Source organism: Toxorhynchites rutilus, chromosome 3, assembly GCF_029784135.1.
Source record: "Toxorhynchites rutilus septentrionalis strain SRP chromosome 3, ASM2978413v1, whole genome shotgun sequence".
In the NCBI taxonomy this organism is placed as follows: domain Eukaryota; kingdom Metazoa; phylum Arthropoda; class Insecta; order Diptera; family Culicidae; genus Toxorhynchites; species Toxorhynchites rutilus.
The window spans coordinates 281,048,228-281,071,962 of NC_073746.1; the positions used below are offsets into that span (position 1 = coordinate 281,048,228).

A 23,735-nucleotide genomic window follows, 5' to 3' on the forward strand; every position below is an offset into this window, starting at 1 on the left:
TAAATATTATTCAGTTCCATCTATTTTTTTATATGTGTGCTTTGGTTTTACCGTTTTATATAAAACTGGCAGACCCGGCAAACGTTGTTTTCCCCTAGAATTTATTTCTAGAGAATATTTTGGTTGGTAAAAATAACGAATATATTTCAAGAGAGTTTGTATGTTACCGTTCAGATCTGCAACATTGATCTGAATGATGATTTTCACTGCGTAAAATACATATGCGTACTATTTTTTCTCTAATTTTTCTGTTCATCTTAAATATTCTCCAAAGTGGTCTATCATTCTAATTTGGGTGGAGACAAACTCAACGATATATAGATGACTCAAATCTGATCAACCGTTCTCCTGTAATGTTATATAAACGTGGGAAAAACCTTGTTTTATATATAAACATAAATTTAAAATGTACAAGTATTATCCCTCCCTCCAACACATACTTTCTTTTGAGAGCCTCTCGTACAATTTATTACTTCCTTCATAAGTTCAGAATCGAGTGCTACAGTCTATCGTAAAATTGAGTGTACAAATGCTACTTGACGATATTTCCCATTTATTTGGTATAACATAGTTTGAATACATTGATTCTTTTGATGCATATCAATTACTCACACATTTAACTAGATGTACGTGCAATACAATTCCGCGAAAAGTTTTCTGCTAATTGTTTATTCCAAGAAATTGAAAACAATCTCTATCCTAGGCATCGCAAAATTGAATACTCGGAAGAACCCACTCTACAGCAAAGAAAATTATAAACAAATTATAAACTCCCGAGTAGAAGAAACAAACATTTCGAAATGACCCTAAAATAAACATTCCTAAATTGACTATCGAGGTAGCCGGCTCCATTGGAAGACCTGTCAGCGCAGACACTATCCGGAGAGTACCATATAGGAACAATCTGAGAGCTCGCGTTGGCCGTGAAAAGTCTTTCATCTCAAAGGTGAATATGAAAAAACCACTACAGTTTGCTAACGCATATGTTAACAGAACTAAGGAGTTCTGGAACAAGGTCCTTTATACGGATGAGATGAAAACCAATCTCTTCGGATAGGATGGAGGACATATGGTGTGAAGGAAACCAGGTTTGGCTCCAAATTCAGCATTTGGTTCCCACAGTAAAACACGGTGGTGGCAGTCAGATGATGTATGGTACGATTACGGCTTCTGGAACTGGAACCATGAGGTTTATCGATTCGGCGATGGATAAGATGGCTTCATTGAACATCCTAAAACGTAACCTTCAGTGTCTCGTGCATAAGTTGGATCTATTGAGTGAATACTACTTCCAACAGGATAATGACCTGAAGCAAACTGATCTCATCGTGCGGGAGTGCCTACTCTATAATTTCCCAATCAACTCAAAACACATCCGCAATCACTATGGTAGGGAATCATGAAATGTCTGAAGAATAAAAATCCAGAGAACGAAGCAGAGCTCGAAACGACAATTCAGGAGATCTGAGAGAGCATTCCGTTCACAGTGAGCGAAAATCTCGCCTCGGCGCTTACAGACGGTGTTGGACGCTAAAGGGGACCATACTAAATACTATGAGATTGATTTTTGTTATCTGTTAACATTTCTGAACTGATTTCTATTTTCTTTTTAAGAAAAACTTGAACTGTACCTCAATTTTGCAACGTTTGAATTGAAGATTTTTTGTTTGTTTTTTAAAAATGAAGTAGAAATGTGACCATTTTATATTAAGCTGTCAAAAAAGTCCTGCGGTATTTCCGCGAGGTGTCGTTGTAAGCGCGTAGTTCTAGTTGTATTCATTGTATCGAGTCATACTATAGGTTGTTGGAAAGGTATTTATATATAGTCCTTGACAGTGTTTTGTTTGGTTAAGTCGTTCGTGAGTTATAGTGTCGTAAATATGGAGCAAAATAAAGAGAAAATCCGAAATATTTTACAGTACTACTATGACAAAGGCAAAAATGCATCTCAAGCTGCCAATAAAATTTGTGCATTTTATGGACACGATACAGTTTCCATTTCCACCGCACAACGATGGTTTTAACGTTTTCGTTCTGGTGTAGAGGTCGTCGAAGATGCGCCACGCTCCGGAAAGCCTGTCGTCGAAAATTGCGACAAAATCGCTGAATTAGCCGTTATTAACCATTTGAAGAAGCTTGGATTCACAAAGAAGCTCGATGTATGGGTGCCACACACGTTGATGCAAAAAAACATCTTTGACCGTATCGACGCATGTGAATCGCTGCTGAATCGCAACAAAATCGACCCGTTTCTGAAGCGGATGGTGACTGGCGATGAAAAGGATCAATTCGGACCTGTACTGCCAACAACTGGACCGCTTGAAGGTAGCACTCATGAAGAAGAGGCCATCTTTGATAATCAGAGGCCGCATTGTCTTTCATCAGAACAACGCCAGGCCACACACTTCTTTGGTGACGCGCCAGAAGCTCCGGGAGCTCGGATGGGAGGTTCTTTTGCATCCGCCGTATAGTCCGGACCTTGCACCAAGTGACTACCACCTGTTTTTGTCCATGGCGAACGAGCTAGGTAGTCAGAAGTTAGTCACAAAAGAGGCCTGTGAAAATTGGCTATCCGAGTTTTTTGCCAATAAGGAAGCGAGCTTCTATAACAGGGGTATTATGAAGTTGGCATCTCGTTGGGAACAAGTCATCGAACAAAACGGCACATATTTGACTTAAAACAGATGATTGTAACTAATTTTATGAACAAATGAAAATTCAAAAAAAAATACCGGAGGACTTTTTTGACAGCCGAATATTATTGCTCATCACTACATAAGAGTGAAAAGGATCAATTTTACGATGAATATGAGTCGCTTTCAATTATTTACTTTTTAACCCCGAAAAAACTCAAAAACAACAAACCAACGCGGGGGGAATACTTAATATTGTGATTGACTGTATGTGTGATTCTGAGCAACCTTCTCTCTGATTGTGGATAGATGCACGGCTTAGCGAGTGCCGTTTCTCTTTGAAGAATGAAGCAATAAATATGAAGTTTTTGAAGTTTCACGTAAATAACACCATGTTTTCTAGGAGTTCTAGAAGAAAATACCCTTAAATATTGGTTCACAGTGATGTTCGAGTGGTGGGGAACGTTTTAATCTGCTCGAATGATATGATAATTAATGGTTTATTTCGCCCTTTCATGAACATATAAATACCACATGAAGCTTCGTAGATGATTTTTGATCAAATAAAGTTGATCTTCTTAAAATAAAATGGTGTTACAGAATCTCAAACCAGTTTTTATAGCACTCTTCCAATTAATTGAAAAATATTATTGACAACCCTGCTACAGTGAGGTAAAAAGGTGTATGAAAGGTGTAACATATTGGCCACGGCGCAAACTAATTTTCACGTTGATCGGTTAAACGTGCAGGAGATGCACAAATAAAAGCAATTTGCAATGAAATGCTACTTAAATGGTACTATTTTTCTTTAGATATCATCATGTGTTAAACACTTTAGTTTTGAAATGTTTTCGTATAGAAATACTTCTTCAATTTATATAGTATCTTCAATAAAGGGTGTGTCACATCAAATTGCATCACGGAAAAAACGCTGTAGAAATTCGCCCAGTAGACCGATCCTTTTGAAAATTTTAGACAGTAAAATAAAAACTATTAAACAACTTTTGGCATTTTCTTTTTATTCATACTTCGAGCCCAAGCCCGTATGCTCGCACCTTCCTCTTTACCCCGTCCATAAGGTTCTGTACAACGTCAGGTTGTAGTTTTTTTTTGAACAGAAATCCATTTTCTCTTGAAGTCCGCCTCCGATTTGACAACTTTTGGGTTCTTCCGGAGGGCCTGCTTCATAATCGCCCAATATTTCTCTATTGGGTGAAGCTCCGGCGCGTTGGGCGGGTTCATTTCCTTTGGCATGAGGGTACCCCGTTGGCTTCGTACCACTCCAACACGTCCTTTGAATAGTGGCACGAAGCGAGATCCGGCCAGAAGATGGTCGGGCCCTCGTGCTGCTTCAATAGTGGTAGTAAGCGCTTCTGTAGGCACTCCTTAAGGTAAACCTGCCCGTTTACCGTGCCGGTCATCACGAAGGGGGCGCTCCGCTTTCCGCAAGAGCAGATCGCTTGCCACACCATGTACTTTTTGGCAAACTTGGATAGTTTCTGCTTGCGAATCTCCTCCGGAACGCTGAATTTGTCCTCTGCGGAGAAGAACAACAGGCCCGGCAGCTGACGAAAGTCCGCTTTGACGTAAGTTTCGTCGTCCATTACCAGGCAATGCGGCTTCGTCAGCATTTCGGTGTACAACTTCCGGGCTCGCGTCTTCCCCACCATGTTTTGCATTTCGTCGCGGTTAGGAGCCTTCTGAACCTTGTATGTACGCAGGCCCTCCCGCTGCTTGGTCCGCTGGACGAATGAACTTGACAAATTCAGCTTATTGGCGACATCCCGGACCGAACTTCTCGGATCACGTCTAAACTGCTTAACTACGCGCTTGTGATCTTTTTCACTGACGGAGCATCCATTTTTGCCGTTCTTCACCTTCCGGTCGATGGTTAGGTTCTCGAAGTATCGTTTTAGTACTCTGCTGACCGTGAATTGGACGATTCCCAGCATCTTACCGATGTCCCGATGTGACAACTCCGGATTCTCGAAATGAGTGCACAAGATTAATTCACGACGCTCTTTTTCGTTCGACGACATTTTTCCAAATTTACGAAAAATTTACAGTGAAGCATGTCCAACGTGATCTATTCACTCTTATCTGATTATAAGCGAAAGCTGAAGATATAATTCCTAAAAATTAAATTTCTACAGCGTTTTTTCCGTGATGCAATTTGATGTGACACACCCTTTATTATATAATATCTCCGGAACCATTTTGCATAGGCAGCTATTGAAAGCCAAAACTGTTCAAACAACAAACAAACAAAAACAAGAAAAGTTCCAAAAGTCATCCAGGAATGATTCGAAGTTCCGAATGCGATGTGCCGAAAGTTCCGAATGCAGCTTTGTTATCACCATTCAAAATTTGACAAACATATTTGGAAATTGAAGATTCAAACTTCTGGTAGGATGACAGACCGACGCGTTTCTTGGCTCGCAGTATTGTTGCGAAACTACCAACTTGTACTCGATGATTGGGGTTCCGATTTAAAGAGCAGGCAACTTTTCTCATCCGGATTCCGGCTTCCGATTTCCTTCCGATCCAGGCTTCCTGGTAGTCGATAAACGTTCCCCGATCACTTTAACCATGTTCGTTTTAGTTGATTTGGCACAATTAACAATTTTGTTCGCTAGAGTGAGACGCTTCAAATTCAAAATTTCCAAGCGTTTCTCCCCTTGCTTGGACGCCATTTGAACAACAAATTTGAAAATCAAAAAAGAAATCATTTTAGACTCCCCATCTAAAAAATAAGGCATCCAATTTAAGTTGACCATGCTTTGACCGTATGCCATTAAAGCCATTCACAATTGAAACACACACACAGCATTCACGAATTATCAGTCATCTAACTAGCGACCAGATGATAGCGGCAGTTAGGCTTTCTAAATGTTCTCTCAAGGCCGAAAGATTAGCTTACTTTTCCAAATTGGCCTTTTTCAAGGCTATATGATGTTACTGACATATTAGGCTGTCAAAAAAGTCCTGCGGTATTTTTTTTGAATTTTCATTTGTTCATAAAATTAGTTACAATCATCTGTTTTAAGTCAAATATGTGCCGTTTTGTTCGATGACTTGTTCCCAACGAGATGCCAACTTCATAATACCCCTGTTATAGAAGCTCGCTTCCTTATTGGCAAAAAACTCGGATAGCCAATTTTCACAGGCCTCTTTTGTGACTAACTTCTGACTACCTAGCTCGTTCGCCATGGACAAAAACAGGTGGTAGTCACTTGGTGCAAGGTCCGGACTATACGGCGGATGCAAAAGAACCCCCCATCCGAGCTCCCGGAGCATGTGGCGCGTCACCAAAGAAGTATGTAGCCTGGCGTTGTCCTGATGGAAGACAATACGGCCTCTGTTTATCGAAGATGGCCTCTTCTTCATGAGTCCAGTTGTTGACAGTACAGGTCCGAATTGAGCGTTTGGCCATAGGGAAGCAGCTCATAATAGATTATTTCTTGACAATCTCACCAAACACACAGCAGAACCTTCCTGGCCGTTAATGAGGGCTTGGCCACCGTCTGAGCCGCTTCAGCGGGCTTCGACCACGACCGTTTGCGCTTCACGTTGTCGTAAGTGACCCACTTTTCATCGCCAGTCACCATCCGCTTCAGAAACGGGTCGATTTTGTTGTGATTCAGCAGCGATTCACATGCGTCGATACGGTCAAAGATGTTTTTTGCGTCAACGTGTGTGGCACCCATACATCGAGCTTCTTTGTGAATCCAAGCTTCTTCAAATGGTTAATAACGGTTTGATGACTTATCCCCAGCTCTTGGCCGATGCTACGGCTGCTACTATGCCGGTCTTTCTCGGCTAATTCAGCGATGTTGTCGCAATTTTCGACGACAGGCCTTCCGGAGCGTGACGACCTCTACACCAGAACGAAAACGTTGAAACCATCGTTGTTCGGTGGAAATGGAAACTGTTTCGGGTCCATAAACTGCACAAATTTTATTGGCAGCTTGAGATGCATTTTTGCCTTTGTCATAGTAGTACTGTAAAATATGTCGGATTTTCTCTTTATTTTGCTCCATATTTGCGACACTATAACTCACGAACGACTTAACCAAACAAAACACTGTCAAGGACTATATATAAATACCTTTCCAACAAGCTATAGTATGACTCGATACAATGAATACAACTAGAACTACGCGCTTACAACGACACCTCGCGGAAATACCGCAGGACTTTTTTGACAGCCTAATATTTTTAGAGCTGTATTTTTGTGTTATACGAACTCAATCCAGAGAAACGAACAATGAAGTGAATTTGGAATCAATCTGGATGAAAGTGTCCAAAATTCGAGTCAAGTGACGGGGAAATGCTTTGATGTTTGGGGAATTTGGAAAATGTCATGGTCCACAAAAACGTCACCGTTTCTATCTGACGTTTGGTATCTTGATTTCGCATAGAAGTGTGAATGAAAGTTTTGTATGCAAATAATAATGTTTAACTCGCGGTCGTAAATCGTACTTTGGTATTGTGAATATTCGAAATTATTCGGCCAAACATCGCAGAAAATATTCGCCGTAATGATTCCAAGCGAAAACTAGCATTTAGTTACAGTGAGTATGAACTACCGGCCTTTACCTGGGAATGATCGATTGCGCTAGCAGTAACAGTAGGGAGGAAGTTCAACGTAGGTTTGATGATGAACGGAGATTTTATTTAGTGTCAATTGTGGACTCAGCCATCCGAACACCTTACCTAGTGGCATGGATGACAGCAGGGTATTCTTGTGCGAAAGAAGTCCATTCTCGCCAAAGCTTAAGCCACTTACTCCTCCCCCTACTCCGACGTCCGTTCCTGCGGCGGCAGTCGTTGGATTGTTGGCAGGGCCCGATTGCCCATTGGCAGCTCCAGCTGGTTCCCCGTCGAAGCCGTTCGTCGTTTCCAGCAGCGACGTCTCCGATGGATACTCGAAGGTCGAGGTTAGCGAATCGTCAAATTGAATTTTGAACTGGAAAGGGAGAGAGAAATGTGAGCTGTTAGTGATCAACTCATTTTGATGTTTATAAACCACGTTTATATGTCAGCGATATACTTCATATTCAAATGTATAACGTAGAATTCTTAGAGTGTAACAAAGATGAAACAGCTGACGAAACAGACGACAATTAATAAGGTCTGGAATGATGATTCTGTGCAAACATAATCCCCCACTGTGAAGTTAATTATCCAATAATTAATTAACTGTGGTGTTGTCTGCGAAAAATTAGAAGTCACTCTATGATAATAACTCAAATATGATTATACTCCACACGAGACACGGTCTTATCTCCGCATAGGAGACTAATGTTTTGTTATGAATGAATTAAATATTCAGTTCGAAATATCCTCACTTCGATCGTGTCACGCGATGAAACAAATGGTTCCTTCATTTTCTCACACGCCCATGTTTGTAGGTGGACCCAATATTTTTAGAACAATATTTTGATTTATTCACGATAAAAAAGATGCAAACGGAAAAGAATATATCTGATGTAAAATATGTGAAATAACATAAATATGTTGCAGGACAGCAACGGCACTAACCTCAACACAAAAAAATGGAAACGGTGTGAACTTCTTGCAAAATGTACACATGTCTTTGGCTTACTTGGAGTTCATCCTCATGTTTTTATCACAAGCTATCATGCCTGTAAATAAAAGTGCCACCGTTGATTAACAACTTCGCGAATCGGAGACGGGTGATAAGTGGCTGACGGGGAGGTGGAAAAGCTGCATAGCAAAATGCACCACCTCACAGCGGTAGAAGAACAGGAAGATGTTATTGGGGAAAATGATTGCATGTCACCTAATCGAAAGTGTACACTGTTACGGAAGCACGCCTCCACGTGTCTGACCTTAGCCGTGTGTCGTTATCTGCTGGCTTCGGTTTAGCTGTTATTGGCATTGTCTTGCGGAGGTATGCCAGTCAGTCTTTGCACCGCTCGTCGTAGAGAGCAGGTCTGCTGGGGAGTTCAATTACGCCCTTGATTGACAACGTAAAAGAAACAAAGCCGACGACGTGATGGAATGATATAAAAATAACAGGGAGGAGTCTGAAATTCACACGGACCAACATTAGATATGCAAAATATACGGTCTATATATTGGTATTATTATGGAGCTGACGCATCCATCGTTGCTACGAACTAAGAACAAGGCAATTTTTTCACTCAAATATTAATGAGCAATTAGACACCATATAAATCCATAAAATTATAGAAATTTCGTAGAAATTTTTGTCTTTTGCGTTCATTTCCATTCAAAAAGTATTTTTCATGGGTTGTGCAATTTGAGAAATAGTGGCGTTGAATAAAATCCTTTTCGAAATAATGAAAAGTGAAAGAATGCAGTTTTATAACGTATTATGAAGTATACCCATTCATATAGATGACCCAGCCTGTTAACTTAAAAGAAAGCTGACAATTTTTGTTCAAACGTATTATGGCACTGAAGTGCAATTTTGATTATGATTTTATTTTTTCGCAATAAAATTTATTCTGAGATCACTGTAGTGGGGCAAAGTCCCCATCTAACGAGGATAAGGAAATGAGGCGTCCTCAAGCCGCCGAGGTGACGCAATCCGCGTCGGCCGCCGACCCGCTGTCGAAAGCGGCGGTCTCTCGCAAGCAAACCTGTGTTCCACCGATTGCCCGGTTAGTTTGAAACATAGGAGACGATCCTTTAGTCAGGTAACCGCATACGTTTATCTGGTGCATCACGTTTACAAAGAGGCAATCAAAATGCATGATATGCATAATTAACCTGCCAAACGTAATGCATCATGTTAACTAAAGGATCGGAAATGATTTATATGACATCCACAAATTGCCAGAAAGATGGGAATAATGTATAGCTATCGATGAAAAATACTTTAGATGAAGTAGAGTTTTCTCATTTCAAAGCAATAAACATGTATTTTCTTTAAAAAATAAGGTTTAATGAATCTTCAACTTGTATTCATTACTATTATCAGTTACACAGCTATCGCACACAAACCAAAATGGTAACGTGTTTAAGCGGAACAGAACAGTTTACTATGCAAACTGGAGTTTGGATTAGCATTCGGAACAAAGTAAAATTGAATAAAAAAACAGTGCAAACACGCTACAGACAGTGCTTATATGTGTTCTATAACGATGTCTCGCTTCCACCTCCAACTTCCAACAAAAGGTAACCACGCAAGTTGGGTTGATTACGGGTTTAGCGAGTCTAAACTGATCTGTATTATTTCTTTTTAAGTATCGGCACTCAGTTGTGATTTTTCGGTGGTTTAGATTTTGTTTACGCCTGAAAACACTCGCTCAATCAGATTGTCAAATTCTACAATTTTCTTCAAATTAACGAATGAAATGCTCGAAAATTCCAATTCATTTTCCATCAATTATAGTATTAACGAATGCATTCGAAAAATGAACGAATTTCGGATGGCGATGAAAAATAATTTAATGGAACAAATTTTGCTTAATCTTACGTTTATTAAGCCAACAACAAAAATGATTCAAGGCTGTTGATTCGCAGCAGCACTGTCAAGCAACTTGATGATTTTTTCATACTGCAAGCTCCACCCCACAGCGAAGGATTTGGACATCCTGAGGCACTTTGTGTCCACCAGATATAGCCGATCTGGTATTTACAACATCTTCTCCCTGCCGCTCCTTAAGCCGGGAGATCGAAGCAACCCGCCAAACGGTGAAGAGAATCTGAGAATATGAGAAGAAGAGAATCTGGCCAAAATGGACATTTTAAGTGGAAGCGTCAAATGAGACCGGCCGTATCTGAGCAGCAGGCAATCTCCCAGAAGGAGTAGCTTGAAGTGCTGGTGAAAAACTTCTTTCCGGCGAAAGAAGTGAATAACTTCTTTTTCACTGGTGAACTTTACGTTCCCCAGGTAAGCGATGACGTCGAATATATCATCCTCATCAAGTTTTCGATGAAGGTCCTTCCCTGACAGACGAGAAGGGAATTTCCAAGCCGCTCTTTTTCGAGTCATATGGTGAACGGGGAGATATATACGAAGTGCTTGCCGGAAGTTGCGAAGGTGATGTTGTCTTTCTACCGAACCTGGGATAAGCCCATTATGCCAAAAGATCACTGGAGGATGGATGGACATTGTCGCGAAGACTGGCAACTTTCCCAACATTTCCCAGCTGCGACCGATAGAAAATTTTCGACATACATACATCTTTTCATCGGCCATGGTTTAGGTTCCGGCCAACTTCCGTAAGACCGCCCAGCGCTTTATTTACGATACTTCATCAAACAACCCTGCCTCTTCCTGTCAAGTATACACTAGTTCTTCCGGCTTATTTAAAACGTTAAGCCCTGACCAGCTGTGGGACCAAAGATGAACTTTTTGTCAGACTCACGTTGGTCCCTGCGGATCAATAGGGGGCTTTTATAAAAATCATTTTCTAATTTAGTTACTGTCGCTTCCAGTTGACACTCTCTAAACAAAAAGCCCACTATCGGAGCGATGGAATCAGCTCAACGTATTAATTTTTGGATGCATTGGAAGCGTTCTTGAACAGTCTGCCAAATAAAAGTTTTCTTTTGAGGTTCATCCATTTAAGAAAATCAACATGATCAAACTATGATATTGAAATATATTGATATCGCGGGATATTTTCGTTTCTTTTGCCAAATGCGGGAAGTTTCGCGGGACGTAATCCTACGCGGGACATTTTGTTGAAATGCGGGACTGTCCCGCGTAACAGTTTACCCTTATGGTTGCATACACGATGATCACCATCACAAATTAGTGTACACTACTTACATAACGAACCGTCAGCCTTGATCTTCTTGTTTGTATTTAAATATAAAACTGAGACTACTGAAATCTACTCAGAAATCTGTCACAGTTTATATGCGCCACCGAGGAGAAGCGCTTCCATTTGCATTAGCATCCTACTTTCAAAAGCTAAAAGCTTTGCTTCAGCGTTCCAACTTTCGAACCTAAACAAACACATCGATAAATACGGGAAAGAGAACTGGAAAGCAAATGAAGAATAATTCACTTATGACAAATGGGTTCGATTGTCCCAACTGTCATAACTTGCTTGGAAAAAAATCTAATCGCTCCACTATTCACCGCAAAAGAAACATAAGTTCTAGAACATCACAACACGATGAGGTAATTGCACCGTAAAACAAGCATGGAATCAACGATGGCGACCATTACTAACATTGCTCCGATCTATGGTTGCATGTTTTGATGAAGCAGCAGCATTGGTTTTTATATCCCGCAAAATATCGAAGATAAATTTGCTGTCGCACCATGTTGTGGTCTGTTTCATTGCCGTATCTTCCGTTGGGTTGCAATAGTCGGCGGCTTTAGCAACCTTGGCATACATAAAGAGGAAGCTTCAACAAAGAATGGTAAATAGAGAAAACAACACAAACACTTGTTGTTTGTGGAGGTGGGTGGGACGTGAATTATTCAATTCTATGTTGAGTTATTTTGCATGCTCCCTCTATTGAGCTGGGTTGCAACGACACAGGTGAGATGGTGGGCAACGGCAATGCAAGGCCCCAGTTGGCGCTGGCACAGCCCGGAGACTAATTGCAGTATCAGCGGTGTGATGGATGTAGCGCTAGCCTGCGGAAGTACACAGTGCTACAACTCCTGGTGTGCGGTTAAAGATTTATGCTGACGGGTGCTATTAGTTGTTGAAGATTCGTATCACATTAAATATGGAACACCCTACGTTAGGATGAAACAAAAAATGCTCTTGGCTAAACACTCTGTTTACCATATGGTCGGTGTTAAGTCAGACCGGACCATGTGCCATTTTTATGACTTCGAGAAAAACGAGCTTGAATTTTGGTGCTATAAGGGGTTTTCATTGAGCATTCGAAACAATTTCTGATTAATTTCATAAGGAAATACAAACATTATTCAGAACATCATCTGATCATCTGTGGATTTTACGCGTTATTCACGATGCGTTATTTTTAAAGTTGGAAATCAGATGTTTCAAAAAAATTAGAAATAAAAATAATTGATGCCAAACGTCTTCAAATTGGATGAAACGTCCAGATCTACTGTTATTTGGAAAACTTTTTTTTGTCAGAAATTGACATTTTTTTCGACACTGGTAAATGAACGGCTTTTCGACACTCATAAATGAAGTCTGATTGTGATTGAGCTGAAATTTTGCATAGGGTATAGGGTAACATTTTGCAGGAAGTTCCGTTCGAAAATTTGAAGGTCACTTTTTTCCCATACCTTCATTGGCACTCTAATGCCCATATATCGTAAATTCGGTATATCATCTCTCTAGTGTTTGGACACCAAAATTATATTTTTCCTTTGGTTGTTCGTTTTGCGATGTAACGGTCATCCGTTTTGAGAAAATTTAACCTAAATTTTTTAAATGCTTTTTTTCGGTATATTTCAAGCCACTTGTTGCGATTTATATTAGGCTGTCAAAAAAGCCCTGCGGTATTTTTTTTGAATTTTCATTTGTTCATAAAATTAGTTACAATCATCTGTTTTAAGTCAAATATGTGCCGTTTTGTTCGATGACTTGTTCCCAACGAGATGCCAACTTAATAATACCCCTGTTATAGAAGCTCGCGTCCTTATTGGCAAAAAACTCGGATAGCCAATTTTCACAGGCCTCTTTTGTGACTAACTTCTGACTACCTAGCTCGTTCGCCATGGACAAAAACAGGTGGTAGTCACTTGGTGCAAGGTCCGGACTATACGGCGGATGCAAAAGAACCTCCCATCCGAGCTCCCGGAGCTTCTGGCGCGTCACCAAAGAAGTGTGTGGCCTGGCGTTGTCCTGATGGAAGACAATGCGGCCTCTGTTTATCAAAAATGGCCTCTTCTTCATGAGTGCTACCTTCAAGCGGTCCAGTTGTTGGCAGTACAGGTCCGAATTGACCCAGTTGCTTCCAGTTGTTGGCAGTACAGGTCCGAATTGAGCGTTTGGCCATAGGGAAGCAGCTCATAATAGATTATTCCTTGACAATCCCACCAAACACACAGCAGAACCTTCCTGGCCGTTAATGAGGGCTTGGCCACCGTCTGAGCTGCTTCAGCGGGCTTCGACCACGACCGTTTGCGCTTCACGTTGTCGTAAGTGACCCACTTTTCATCGCCAGTCACCATCCGCTTCAGAAACGGGTCGATTTTGTTGCGATTCAGCAGCGATTCACATGCGTCGATACGGTCAAAGATGTTTTTTGCGTCAACGTGTGTGGCACCCGTACATCGAGCTTCTTTGTGAATCCAAGCTTCTTCAAATGGTTAATAACGGTTTGATGACGGAAAGATCAAGAGAGGATACGGCTTTCGTCGCAGGATACATCAAAGCAGAATGTTTACAATATCTGTAAGTGTTATACTCCAGAAACAGTCTGAATACGTACCGAATAATCATCTGGTGATTGATTAAAAGATAGCTCAAATGAGGGGCGCATTGATATCAATAGAACTATTGTAAATCATGAAAAAGACAGTTTTATGAATATCTGATTTGACACAGGTGCGCTGAATTAGAGCATTTAAAAAGTGAACAAACCAACAACATATTTTCGACTGGAAAAACCAATATCATTCACTTTACTTGTTAGAAATAGTAGATGACTTTTCGACCATTGGAAATGTGCCGGACTCGCGAAGAGAATCGCTGGTAGTGTCCATCGAAAATGTGAATGGAACAGTGAAAGCCGAAGAACATCACCCGATAAACATGCTTACCGAGATTGTCCTGATGGAAGACAATGCGGCCTCTGTTTATCAAAAATGGCCTCTTCTTCATGAGTGCTACCTTCAAGCGGTCCAGTTGTTGGCAGTACAGGTCCGAATTGACCCAGTTGCTTCCAGTTGTTGGCAGTACAGGTCCGAATTGAGCGTTTGGCCATAGGGAAGCAGCTCATAATAGATTATTCCTTGACAATCCCACCAAACACACAGCAGAACCTTCCTGGCCGTTAATGAGGGCTTGGCCACCGTCTGAGCTGCTTCAGCGGGCTTCGACCACGACCGTTTGCGCTTCACGTTGTCGTAAGTGACCCACTTTTCATCGCCAGTCACCATCCGCTTCAGAAACGGGTCGATTTTGTTGCGATTCAGCAGCGATTCACATGCGTCGATACGGTCAAAGATGTTTTTTGCGTCAACGTGTGTGGCACCCGTACATCGAGCTTCTTTGTGAATCCAAGCTTCTTCAAATGGTTAATAACGGTTTGATGACGGAAAGATCAAGAGAGGATACGGCTTTCGTCGCAGGATACATCAAAGCAGAATGTTTACAATATCTGTAAGTGTTATACTCCAGAAACAGTCTGAATACGTACCGAATAATCATCTGGTGATTGATTAAAAGATAGCTCAAATGAGGGGCGCATTGATATCAATAGAACTATTGTAAATCATGAAAAAGACAGTTTTATGAATATCTGATTTGACACAGGTGCGCTGAATTAGAGCATTTAAAAAGTGAACAAACCAACAACATATTTTCGACTGGAAAAACCAATATCATTCACTTTACTTGTTAGAAATAGTAGATGACTTTTCGACCATTGGAAATGTGCCGGACTCGCGAAGAGAATCGCTGGTAGTGTCCATCGAAAATGTGAATGGAACAGTGAAAGCCGAAGAACATCACCCGATAAACATGCTTACCGAGATTGGCACCGTCTTGCTAGCAAACACTCAGAACTCACTGCTCCACAAAGGAATTACGGGGGTGTATAATACGCTACCGGTATAAATGAGAGTATATAGACTGAATGAGTTCATACAGAGTCGTGTGTTCACTAATGTGTCTTTGGAAACTTTTGGAAACTCCCATTATCTACGGACCTATATCCATTTTAGTGATGTGGTATCTAATTTAGTACGGCCATAATAATTAATTCAAACGCGTTTTCCCGAAACTAGTTTTCCCATAATAAATAACGTTTATTAATAATATTAAACGTAATAAAAAACGTTTTATACAGCATTTTTTTCTTCAAACAGTCGCCATTTTGAGCTCGAGCTTAAGCTTGGGTAGATTGTACACTTAGTAGTTGCTCTCCGCGATTGACCTGAACTAGCGAAATTGCACAAAGAATACACCGAATGACGTTTGGGAGTAACAAATCATTCCCATTGTGCAAGTTTCGGTGAATCGAGCTTCAAATAGTCAATAACGACGTCGACCACGTCCTTACAGTCACCAGGGGAAGGGAACGAATGATAGTATGATATTCGCCGCCCGAAGGCCAGAAAGGTCGCCTCTATAGCGTGATTCCCTAGCGGTCATCAAGGGAGGGATAGTTGTTAGGGGGGGAGATAAGAATCGGGATTCACTGTGGGGAGTGATGTGATTAGGAGTTTATCCATTTCTTTTTTTCCATTATAACTATAGATAACAGCTGTTACAATCATCCTCCTTATGGGCTTTGGTCCCTCTACTCTGGTTCTCGATAGTTTCAGGTTCTTTTTCGGACATGCTACCATAGAGATCCGTCATGCACAAGCGGAGTTATCAAACAGTCGCCATTTTGTCAAGGTACATGTTTTTGACTTTTCCGAGGTTCATGCGATAACGACATCTTTACTGATTCAGAATCTGTTCGATTTTTTTTTGTTTCAGATAATCAGGAAGAGTGGAATCGTATACGCCATGGCACAATTTTTTTTTGAACCCCCTTACTTCGTCAGTTTATAAGTATTCTAATTATGAATATTTTTTTCCGTTCAATTTTTGTTTTATTGTTAAAAGATAGATGAACGAATAGTAATATCATGGGATGATGAAAAAATTCTTTGTTTAATTTTTTCGGGTCTCGAAAAAACCTTCGAAATTCGTGCCTACACACTAGAATACCCGCTTAAACACATATTACAAAAGCAACGCGATTCTGGGGTTGGGAGTTTATGGTCCCATCACCCAAAACGGCAATCAACAGTAGCAGAAAAAAAATTACAATAAAAATGTTGTGATGGGCGTAGAGGAGATGTGTTTAAAACGCGCCTGCCGGGCAATTTGATCCGCTTGATTTTCTCGTAAACCAGCAAGAATAGAAATGCAATGGTTATAGACAATCGTGTTGGTCAATGATAGAATCCTACCATGCAAGTTTTACATTTGTAACATGCTTTCAAAAAAATAAAAAAAAAAAATTTTCTTCGGAAGAATTTTCTACATCATTTCTATAAGGTTTTTGTTGCTTGAAACCGATTCAGAGGCGATAACTGTGAGTCATAGGATTCTTCGCCGATTGCCCGAAGTAATCAGACGAAGGAAAGTCGCGTCCAGGTTCCGTTATCGGTTACCGCGTGATTGTTGTTTTTTTTGCCGCTGAAGAGTTCATTTCGCTATCTGGATAGTGTGTGAAGTGCCCTGCCTGCAAGTGGATAGAGGCTTTCATCCTCGGAAAGCCAAGCATTGGTTTTTGTTTTGTCGCTGCTTCGCCGACATTGGAGATTTCGCCGAGTCATCGTGCCTTTCACCGACGACTGTGTGTAGTGGTGTCGTAGGCACATTCCCACCACCAACGAGCTTTCAGCACGCTCCCGATCATCTGCACTGGAGTGCGTTCATAGGTGAATAACATTAAATATACTGAGAGAAAATATTTAATAATTATAATTTTTTTTTGTTTTTGTGAATTATTTTATTGTGAAATATTGTTTAAAAAAATACTTAGAATATAAGTGAAAATTTAAAATGGCCTTCGGATATGGAGGTCTCTGACTCTAGTTCCCTCCTAACGGATAAAAAAAAGTCACTCAAACGTGTTCCAAATACGGAAGATACTTCTTCTGGGGACGAGTCAGCTAACCCTACCAAGCCTCCCTCCAAAAAACTAGCAAATCTCCCATCTGCCCTTAACGATCCCACTCTACCTTCAACCTCGTCTTCTCCCTCTGTTCTTCCCGCTCCTTCTCAACCTTCGCCTTCCCACTCTCAATCCCCGTCCTCGCCTTCCCCCCCTGTTATTCCCACTCCCCGTGTAAAGGTCTATCCAGAAGATGCGCCCGGAACTGGTCCCTGGGTTGTTTTCTTCAGGCCTAAGCCAAATGGAAAGGCGTTGAGAGTCATGCAGATCGCGAAAGATCTGGCAGAGTATACCTCCGTTTCGGAAATTTCGAAGGTTAGACCAAACAAATTGCGAGTTGTCGTGAATGATCGAAAAGACGCAAACAAGATTGTTGTCGATCAGCATTTTACAATTGAGTATCGGGTCTACATTCCCTCTCACATAGTCGAAATTGAGGGTGTGATAACCGAAACGGGCTTGACGTGCGAACACATTACGAGTGAAGGTACCGGCCGTTTTAAAAAACTGCCCTCGACGACTGTTAAGATCTTGGGTTGCCGCCAGCTCGGAACAGTCTCCCATGAAGGAGAAGAAAAGAAATTTACGCCGTCCAACTCGTTTCAAGTCACCTTCGCTGGTTCAGCTCTCCCTGACTACGTGATGGTAGATAAATTGAGGTTAGCCGTGCGACTTTTTATTCCAAAGCCAATGACTTGTCTAAAGTGCAAGTCAGTTGGTCACACGGCTGCTTATTGTGCCAATAAAGAACGATGTGCCACTTGCGGAGAACAACATGAGGGGAAATCCTGCAGTGCGACTGAGCATAAGTGTCCATATTGCGGGGGATCCCCACACGTGCTCTCAGCTTGTGAAACATACAAGGCTCGCTGGGAGAAACAGAAGCGCTCTTTGAGGGAACGCTCTAAACGCACTTTCGCAGAAATTTTGAAGGGCGCTTCTCCACTGGCTCAAGAACAACAACCAACCAATACACACAATGTCTTCGCTACGTTGCCAGTTGACGAAATGGAAGCGGATACAGCTAACGGGGGCACGCCGTTTATTTCTCAAGGGAATCCCCGGCGCAAAAATGTGACCACTCCCAAAGTTCAAGGACAAGTCCCTCCGGTGATACCCCCTGTTAGCTTGCCCAAAAAATCGAGTGCAGCGGATAAGCAAAATCAGGTCCCTCCTGGCCTCCGTGGTAATAGTTCACCTTCGAACGACCCAGCACTCGAGGGGACATCAAAAACCCCAACTGTCCCTGTTTTTCCGTCAAGTTCAACTTCCCAATCGGGATTTATAAAGTTGTCTGACCTTGTGGATCAAATCTTTGCCCGCTTTCGGCCGGATAACATTCTCACGAGAAAAATAGCTTGTATGTGAGGGATGCCAGATGATTTTTTCAAATATCTCTGCATGACACGAATGAATGTCTTCAAATGTAATCATGATGAACAAAAATGAGCAAACCATCATGATATTTCTAAATCATGTTGGATAAATCACACAAACAATTGTTTTCACATACTTTGAAATGGCCTCAGTATGAAACAGCTTATGAGCATATTATACTTCTGCTGGGCCATTTAACACCGTATGATTGGAAAATATAGAATTTGGGCCCCTTACAGAATCAAATTCGTAGCACTTTAGTTATTAAGTATTTAAAATACAGAACGATTACAGATGACTGAGGGTTAACTAATCTACGTACTGACGTAGTTGTTACATTAATTTTTAAGAGCACTGTCAAGATGATAAATCCATTCTCGCGTAGGGGGTGCGTTTTGCAAACTTCTCCTATACATGGGAATCGGAGACTATGCAAGGACATTAGTGCTGACAGGATTTAACTTGAAATTACCTTTCTAGATAAATTTGCCCAAATACAGGGTTTTCCATTTCGGGCTTCCGAAAGTATACAGCCCTGCGCTGACAACCGTTTGACATAGCTGTCAACCAAAGCGTCATATCGTTAGTTGAATGTCTGCCATTTTACAATATGGATCGTTTTAGCATCGCACAACGTGTTAATTTTGTTAAATTATACTATAAAAATGATGAAAAACCGGCAAATGTTTTTCGAGCATTACGGACGGATTTTGGTCCTCATGGACGGCCTACATAGCACACAATCGCTAATGTAGTGCGTAAATTCGAACAAACTGGATCCGTAGCGGATATTGTGAAACCTGTGCATCATCGTAATGTGCGTTCGGCCGAAAATATTGCTGCTGTTGCTGCCAGTGTGGAGGTGTTGTTTCGATTCCACGGCGTGCTCAGCAATTGAGATTGTCAAACAAATCATTGTGGCGAATTTTGCATTTGGACTTGCACCTACATCCATATAAAGTCCAACTGGTGCAAAAATTAGAGCGTGGTGACCATGGAATGCGTCGGGCATACGTCGAATGGGTGAACGAACAACAGCAGCAAAATGCTGAATTTTCGCATCAAATTTTCTTCAGCGATGAGGCACATTTCGAGCTCGGTGGCTATGTGAACACCCAAAATTTACGTATATGGGGCTCAGAAAATCCACACGTGATTGTTGAGAGGCCATTGCATCCGCCAAAAGTCACTGTTTGGTGCGCATTATGGTCTGGTGGAGTCATCGGGCCGTATTTCTTTGAAAATGAGGACGGCGAGACGGTAACTGTGAATGGTGAGCGCTATGGCCGCATTTAACTGATTTTTTTTGCCACAAATTGAAGATTATGCGAAAGACCGTGTCTATGCCAACTCTCCGCAAACTCTTGAACATTTGAAAGACAACATTCGTGAAGTTATGATCGAGATACCGCCCCGTATGTGCCGAAAAGTCATTGAAAATTACCTGTTCCGGATCAAGGTGTGCGAGGAAGCCCTAGGTGGACATTTGAATGATGTTGTATTTCACACATAATGGCATAAACCAAACTTTAATTTGAAATAAAAGTTTCATCGAAATTCGAATTCTAAGTGTTTTATTTCAATTTACTTTCGGAATTTTAAGTTGGAAAACCCTGTATATACTCCCATGTAAGAAGTAACTGGTGGGCCATCATCATCAACGAATACATTTCCATTTTTTCATAACTACGTATTCAAAATCATGGATCATTTATGAACAATCATAACGGTAACATCTGGATCGGAAGAAAATGAAAACACCTAGATGGCATATCTGCATCGAGTACCGTTACAAATTGAAAACTCTGATTGTGTGTTACTCATCGAACATTGACAAAACCTGAATGAAAGTCGTATTTCTTCAAATGGGTATAAATAAGTGGCGCCAAAATCGATCTGCGTTTTTTGATGATGTTCTGTTTAGTTCTCCTGTACCGTACATTACCAACGCGATGATAGAATATGTGATGATAACTAATTGATATGGTATTTATTGTATTTTTATTTACTCACAAATCGCAAATATATTCACAACAATACACAGTTCTGTATGAGAAATACAATAAATACAATACCAATTAGTTATCATCACATATTCCAAACTTCCAAACTCTTCTGCAAGAGTAGAATATTTGTCTATTTTAACTAATCAGTCGGACATAATGAAATGGAAATGGTATTCTATCTAACAACTTAAATTATCTCTACAGTGCTGAGCAACAAATTATTCACAATATGCTTTCAGAGTTCCTTGCAGATTATGTTAATACTGATTATAAAACATGGCTTGTATTGCAATAATTTGTTGCTCGCTCTTCCTCGCTCAAATCAGCATTTGCTGCGACACACATAACAACAATAATAGCAACAAAACCGTCGTCGCGGCACCGTTGCATGTAATCATAATTTTTCATAGTTGTCCCTACTGTTGCCCGACGTGTCAATGCACTTCCATCCAATCTCATTTGTTTGCCCTGTCGTTTTTTTTTCGGTCACAACGCCGAGCTTACAACAGAGTCGTTCCAGCTTATACCATTGCAAAACTGCAGCAACCGATAAAGACCTGTTTTGCATAACACTGTTGTTTGTCCCTTGTTCATATCTTGGATTATGTTTTTTTCATTTCATCGTTTCGTTTTTCACTTTCTGTCTCTCGACTTTGTTGGACAGTGTTATGCCGTGAAGGGTCGAACGATAATCGCAACAACGTCGAATTCCTTTTCTGTAAACCAGTTCAGAGTGTAAAAAGCGAGAGAAAGATTATCGTAATCTGGGATTTGAAGACTCGTTATCTTTTAATTTAATTAGAAGAAACATCCTTCTCTCTGTTTGTTCCAAAAAATAAAACATTTGTTCACTCAAGAATTTCATTGCAAGAGCTCTTCACCACAGCTTTCGCAATAACTATCGATTGGCTGTGTTTGGGCAATATCGAATAACCTTGCAGGGATTGTTCGTGACTTAAACCGGCTACCGCGCTGTGAACAGTCTACATAATTCTTGATGGTACACCAAATAGGCTCACCACCGTCGGTAACCGAGCGGAATGTAAAACAGCCCTATCTGTCCTTACCCCGCTCTCTCAGCTCGCCACGGTAGCCTATTGGTTCTGTTTATTACGTAGTCACTGCGCCAGTGGTTGTTCTTATCTTGACTTTTAGTGCTGTTTTGACGCAATAATGTAATAAACACGACACGACAGTAGCTTCTGTTGGCTACTGTCGAGTGGCCGGATGCTATGCGGACCGGTAACGTTTAATGGAATTAGTACGGACAAATCAGATAGGACGAGAAGCCAGAAGCTCAACCTCTACCAACATGAATAACAGCTTCGATAACTTATTGGACTAGGACAGAGGGAAATGATTGACAAGATATCGATTCGTAAAGTTAAAGAATATGAGGCACGGGCTTACTAGAGTAGCCTCGATGTTATTCCCGCTTAAGCCCCGACTGTCGGATTTGGGCCTCCTAAAAACTCTTCCGAATTACACCGGATGACGAGCGTGTTAAGCAATTAGCCTACGATTTCAATTCCAAAAGAGCGGATATATGCAAGCGCATCACGATTGAGACTCGATGTTGTAGGTGAAAGGGTTGAGAAACATTCAACAAATTGAAAATATCTTTTTTCATTTCCAATCAATAAAAAATAAAAAATGAATAAAATAATAATAAAAAAAAATGAAACAACAATTGGTTCTCAAATGGGGATCAACATAGGGTAGGAGCCTGCCTGTTGGTCTCAAATGTTCCTATCTCACGCCTCCACGAAGATCATATGACGACATTTTTAGATCGGGCGTGAACTGGAAACACACACCTGGTCTTGGCTCCGAGAACGGGTGTCGAAAGTGGCTAAGTGAGGGGGTGCGAGCGAGTCAGAGCGCTATATCTCTCCCGGGGAAGGCCTCCCGGGTCATGGAGGCCTTGCCAACCCGCTGTCTCCCGGGCAAAGGAGATACACCCAATAAAATGGAGCTACGATCACGAAGAATAATTAGAATGCGATCACCCGAGGAGGGTCCCCGAACTGGAGCTGGTCCTGGAACGGGCGTAAGAGCGAGCGGCCAGCGGCTGGAGGGCGATGTGCAAGAGCGGGCCACCAGCCGGGTTCAACCCGAAGAGCTACCGCCACACGGAAACAGCAGCCATCGACATCACCCAAGAAACGCTGCGCCTACGAGACGTGTTGCGACTGCCAGACGACAGTCGTCCACACTTGTGGGTACCACTAGGCGCCGGATCATGTGGACACACGAAATGAATGAATTCGTGATCCGCGCCTATTACATCTGCACTGCTTTGGAGACGGACATGAGCGGTCGCCCTCGAATACTAACAATGTTCGAGGAAGCGTATCCAGAGTTCGTCGGGAGGCTTGATCAGAACGCGATGAACGCGAGGCGTAGAGCGATAGTACGCAACAACATGCTCTCCCAAACGCAAATCGACGAGATCAAGCAGCAGGTGCAGAGAGAAATAAGCTCCAGGAACAACAGAGCAAGCGATGTGTCGAGACGAAGTTCAGTACGGCTGAGCAATTCATTCGCGAGTGGGGCACGCGAATCAGCACCAGTGGAGGCCACAGTACAACAACCCCCTGAGCCGGAAGACCCACAGCCAGATCAACAACTACTACGCGATCTGGTCTTCCACTACGACGAGGCGATCTCACAGTTCCGCGACACAGACCCATTGTCGCGCCCCAGGCTGACAAGTGCAGTTAAGCTCATGAACGAACACGTTCTTCCGCTGCACTTGGTTGATGCTGAGAACATGGAGGAGCTGCAACTGAAAGTTTACTGTGCTGCTGTGGCGACCGCCAAAAGTTTAGGATACCGTATTAGGCCAAGAGGCGGACTGCTCCAACATCTCCGTGAAAGGCGTGAGCCTCCATGGCGAAGGAGATTGGAGCAACGGATCCTAAACAAGCGCGCC

At 41.7% G+C, this 23,735-nt stretch overlaps 1 protein-coding gene across 8 annotated transcripts in view; it reads right to left on the minus strand.

Moving 5' to 3' along the window:
• The window catches only part of LOC129774684 (putative uncharacterized protein DDB_G0277255), a 193,616-nt gene that overhangs the window by 31,120 nt on the left and 138,761 nt on the right, over window positions 1-23,735 (minus strand). For all 8 annotated transcript variants that reach the window (XM_055778527.1, XM_055778528.1, XM_055778525.1 and 5 more), the window contains one exon: window positions 7,350-7,602. In XM_055778527.1, the coding sequence (XP_055634502.1) occupies window positions 7,350-7,602 (253 nt within the window). The remainder of the gene's footprint in view (window positions 1-7,349; window positions 7,603-23,735) is intronic.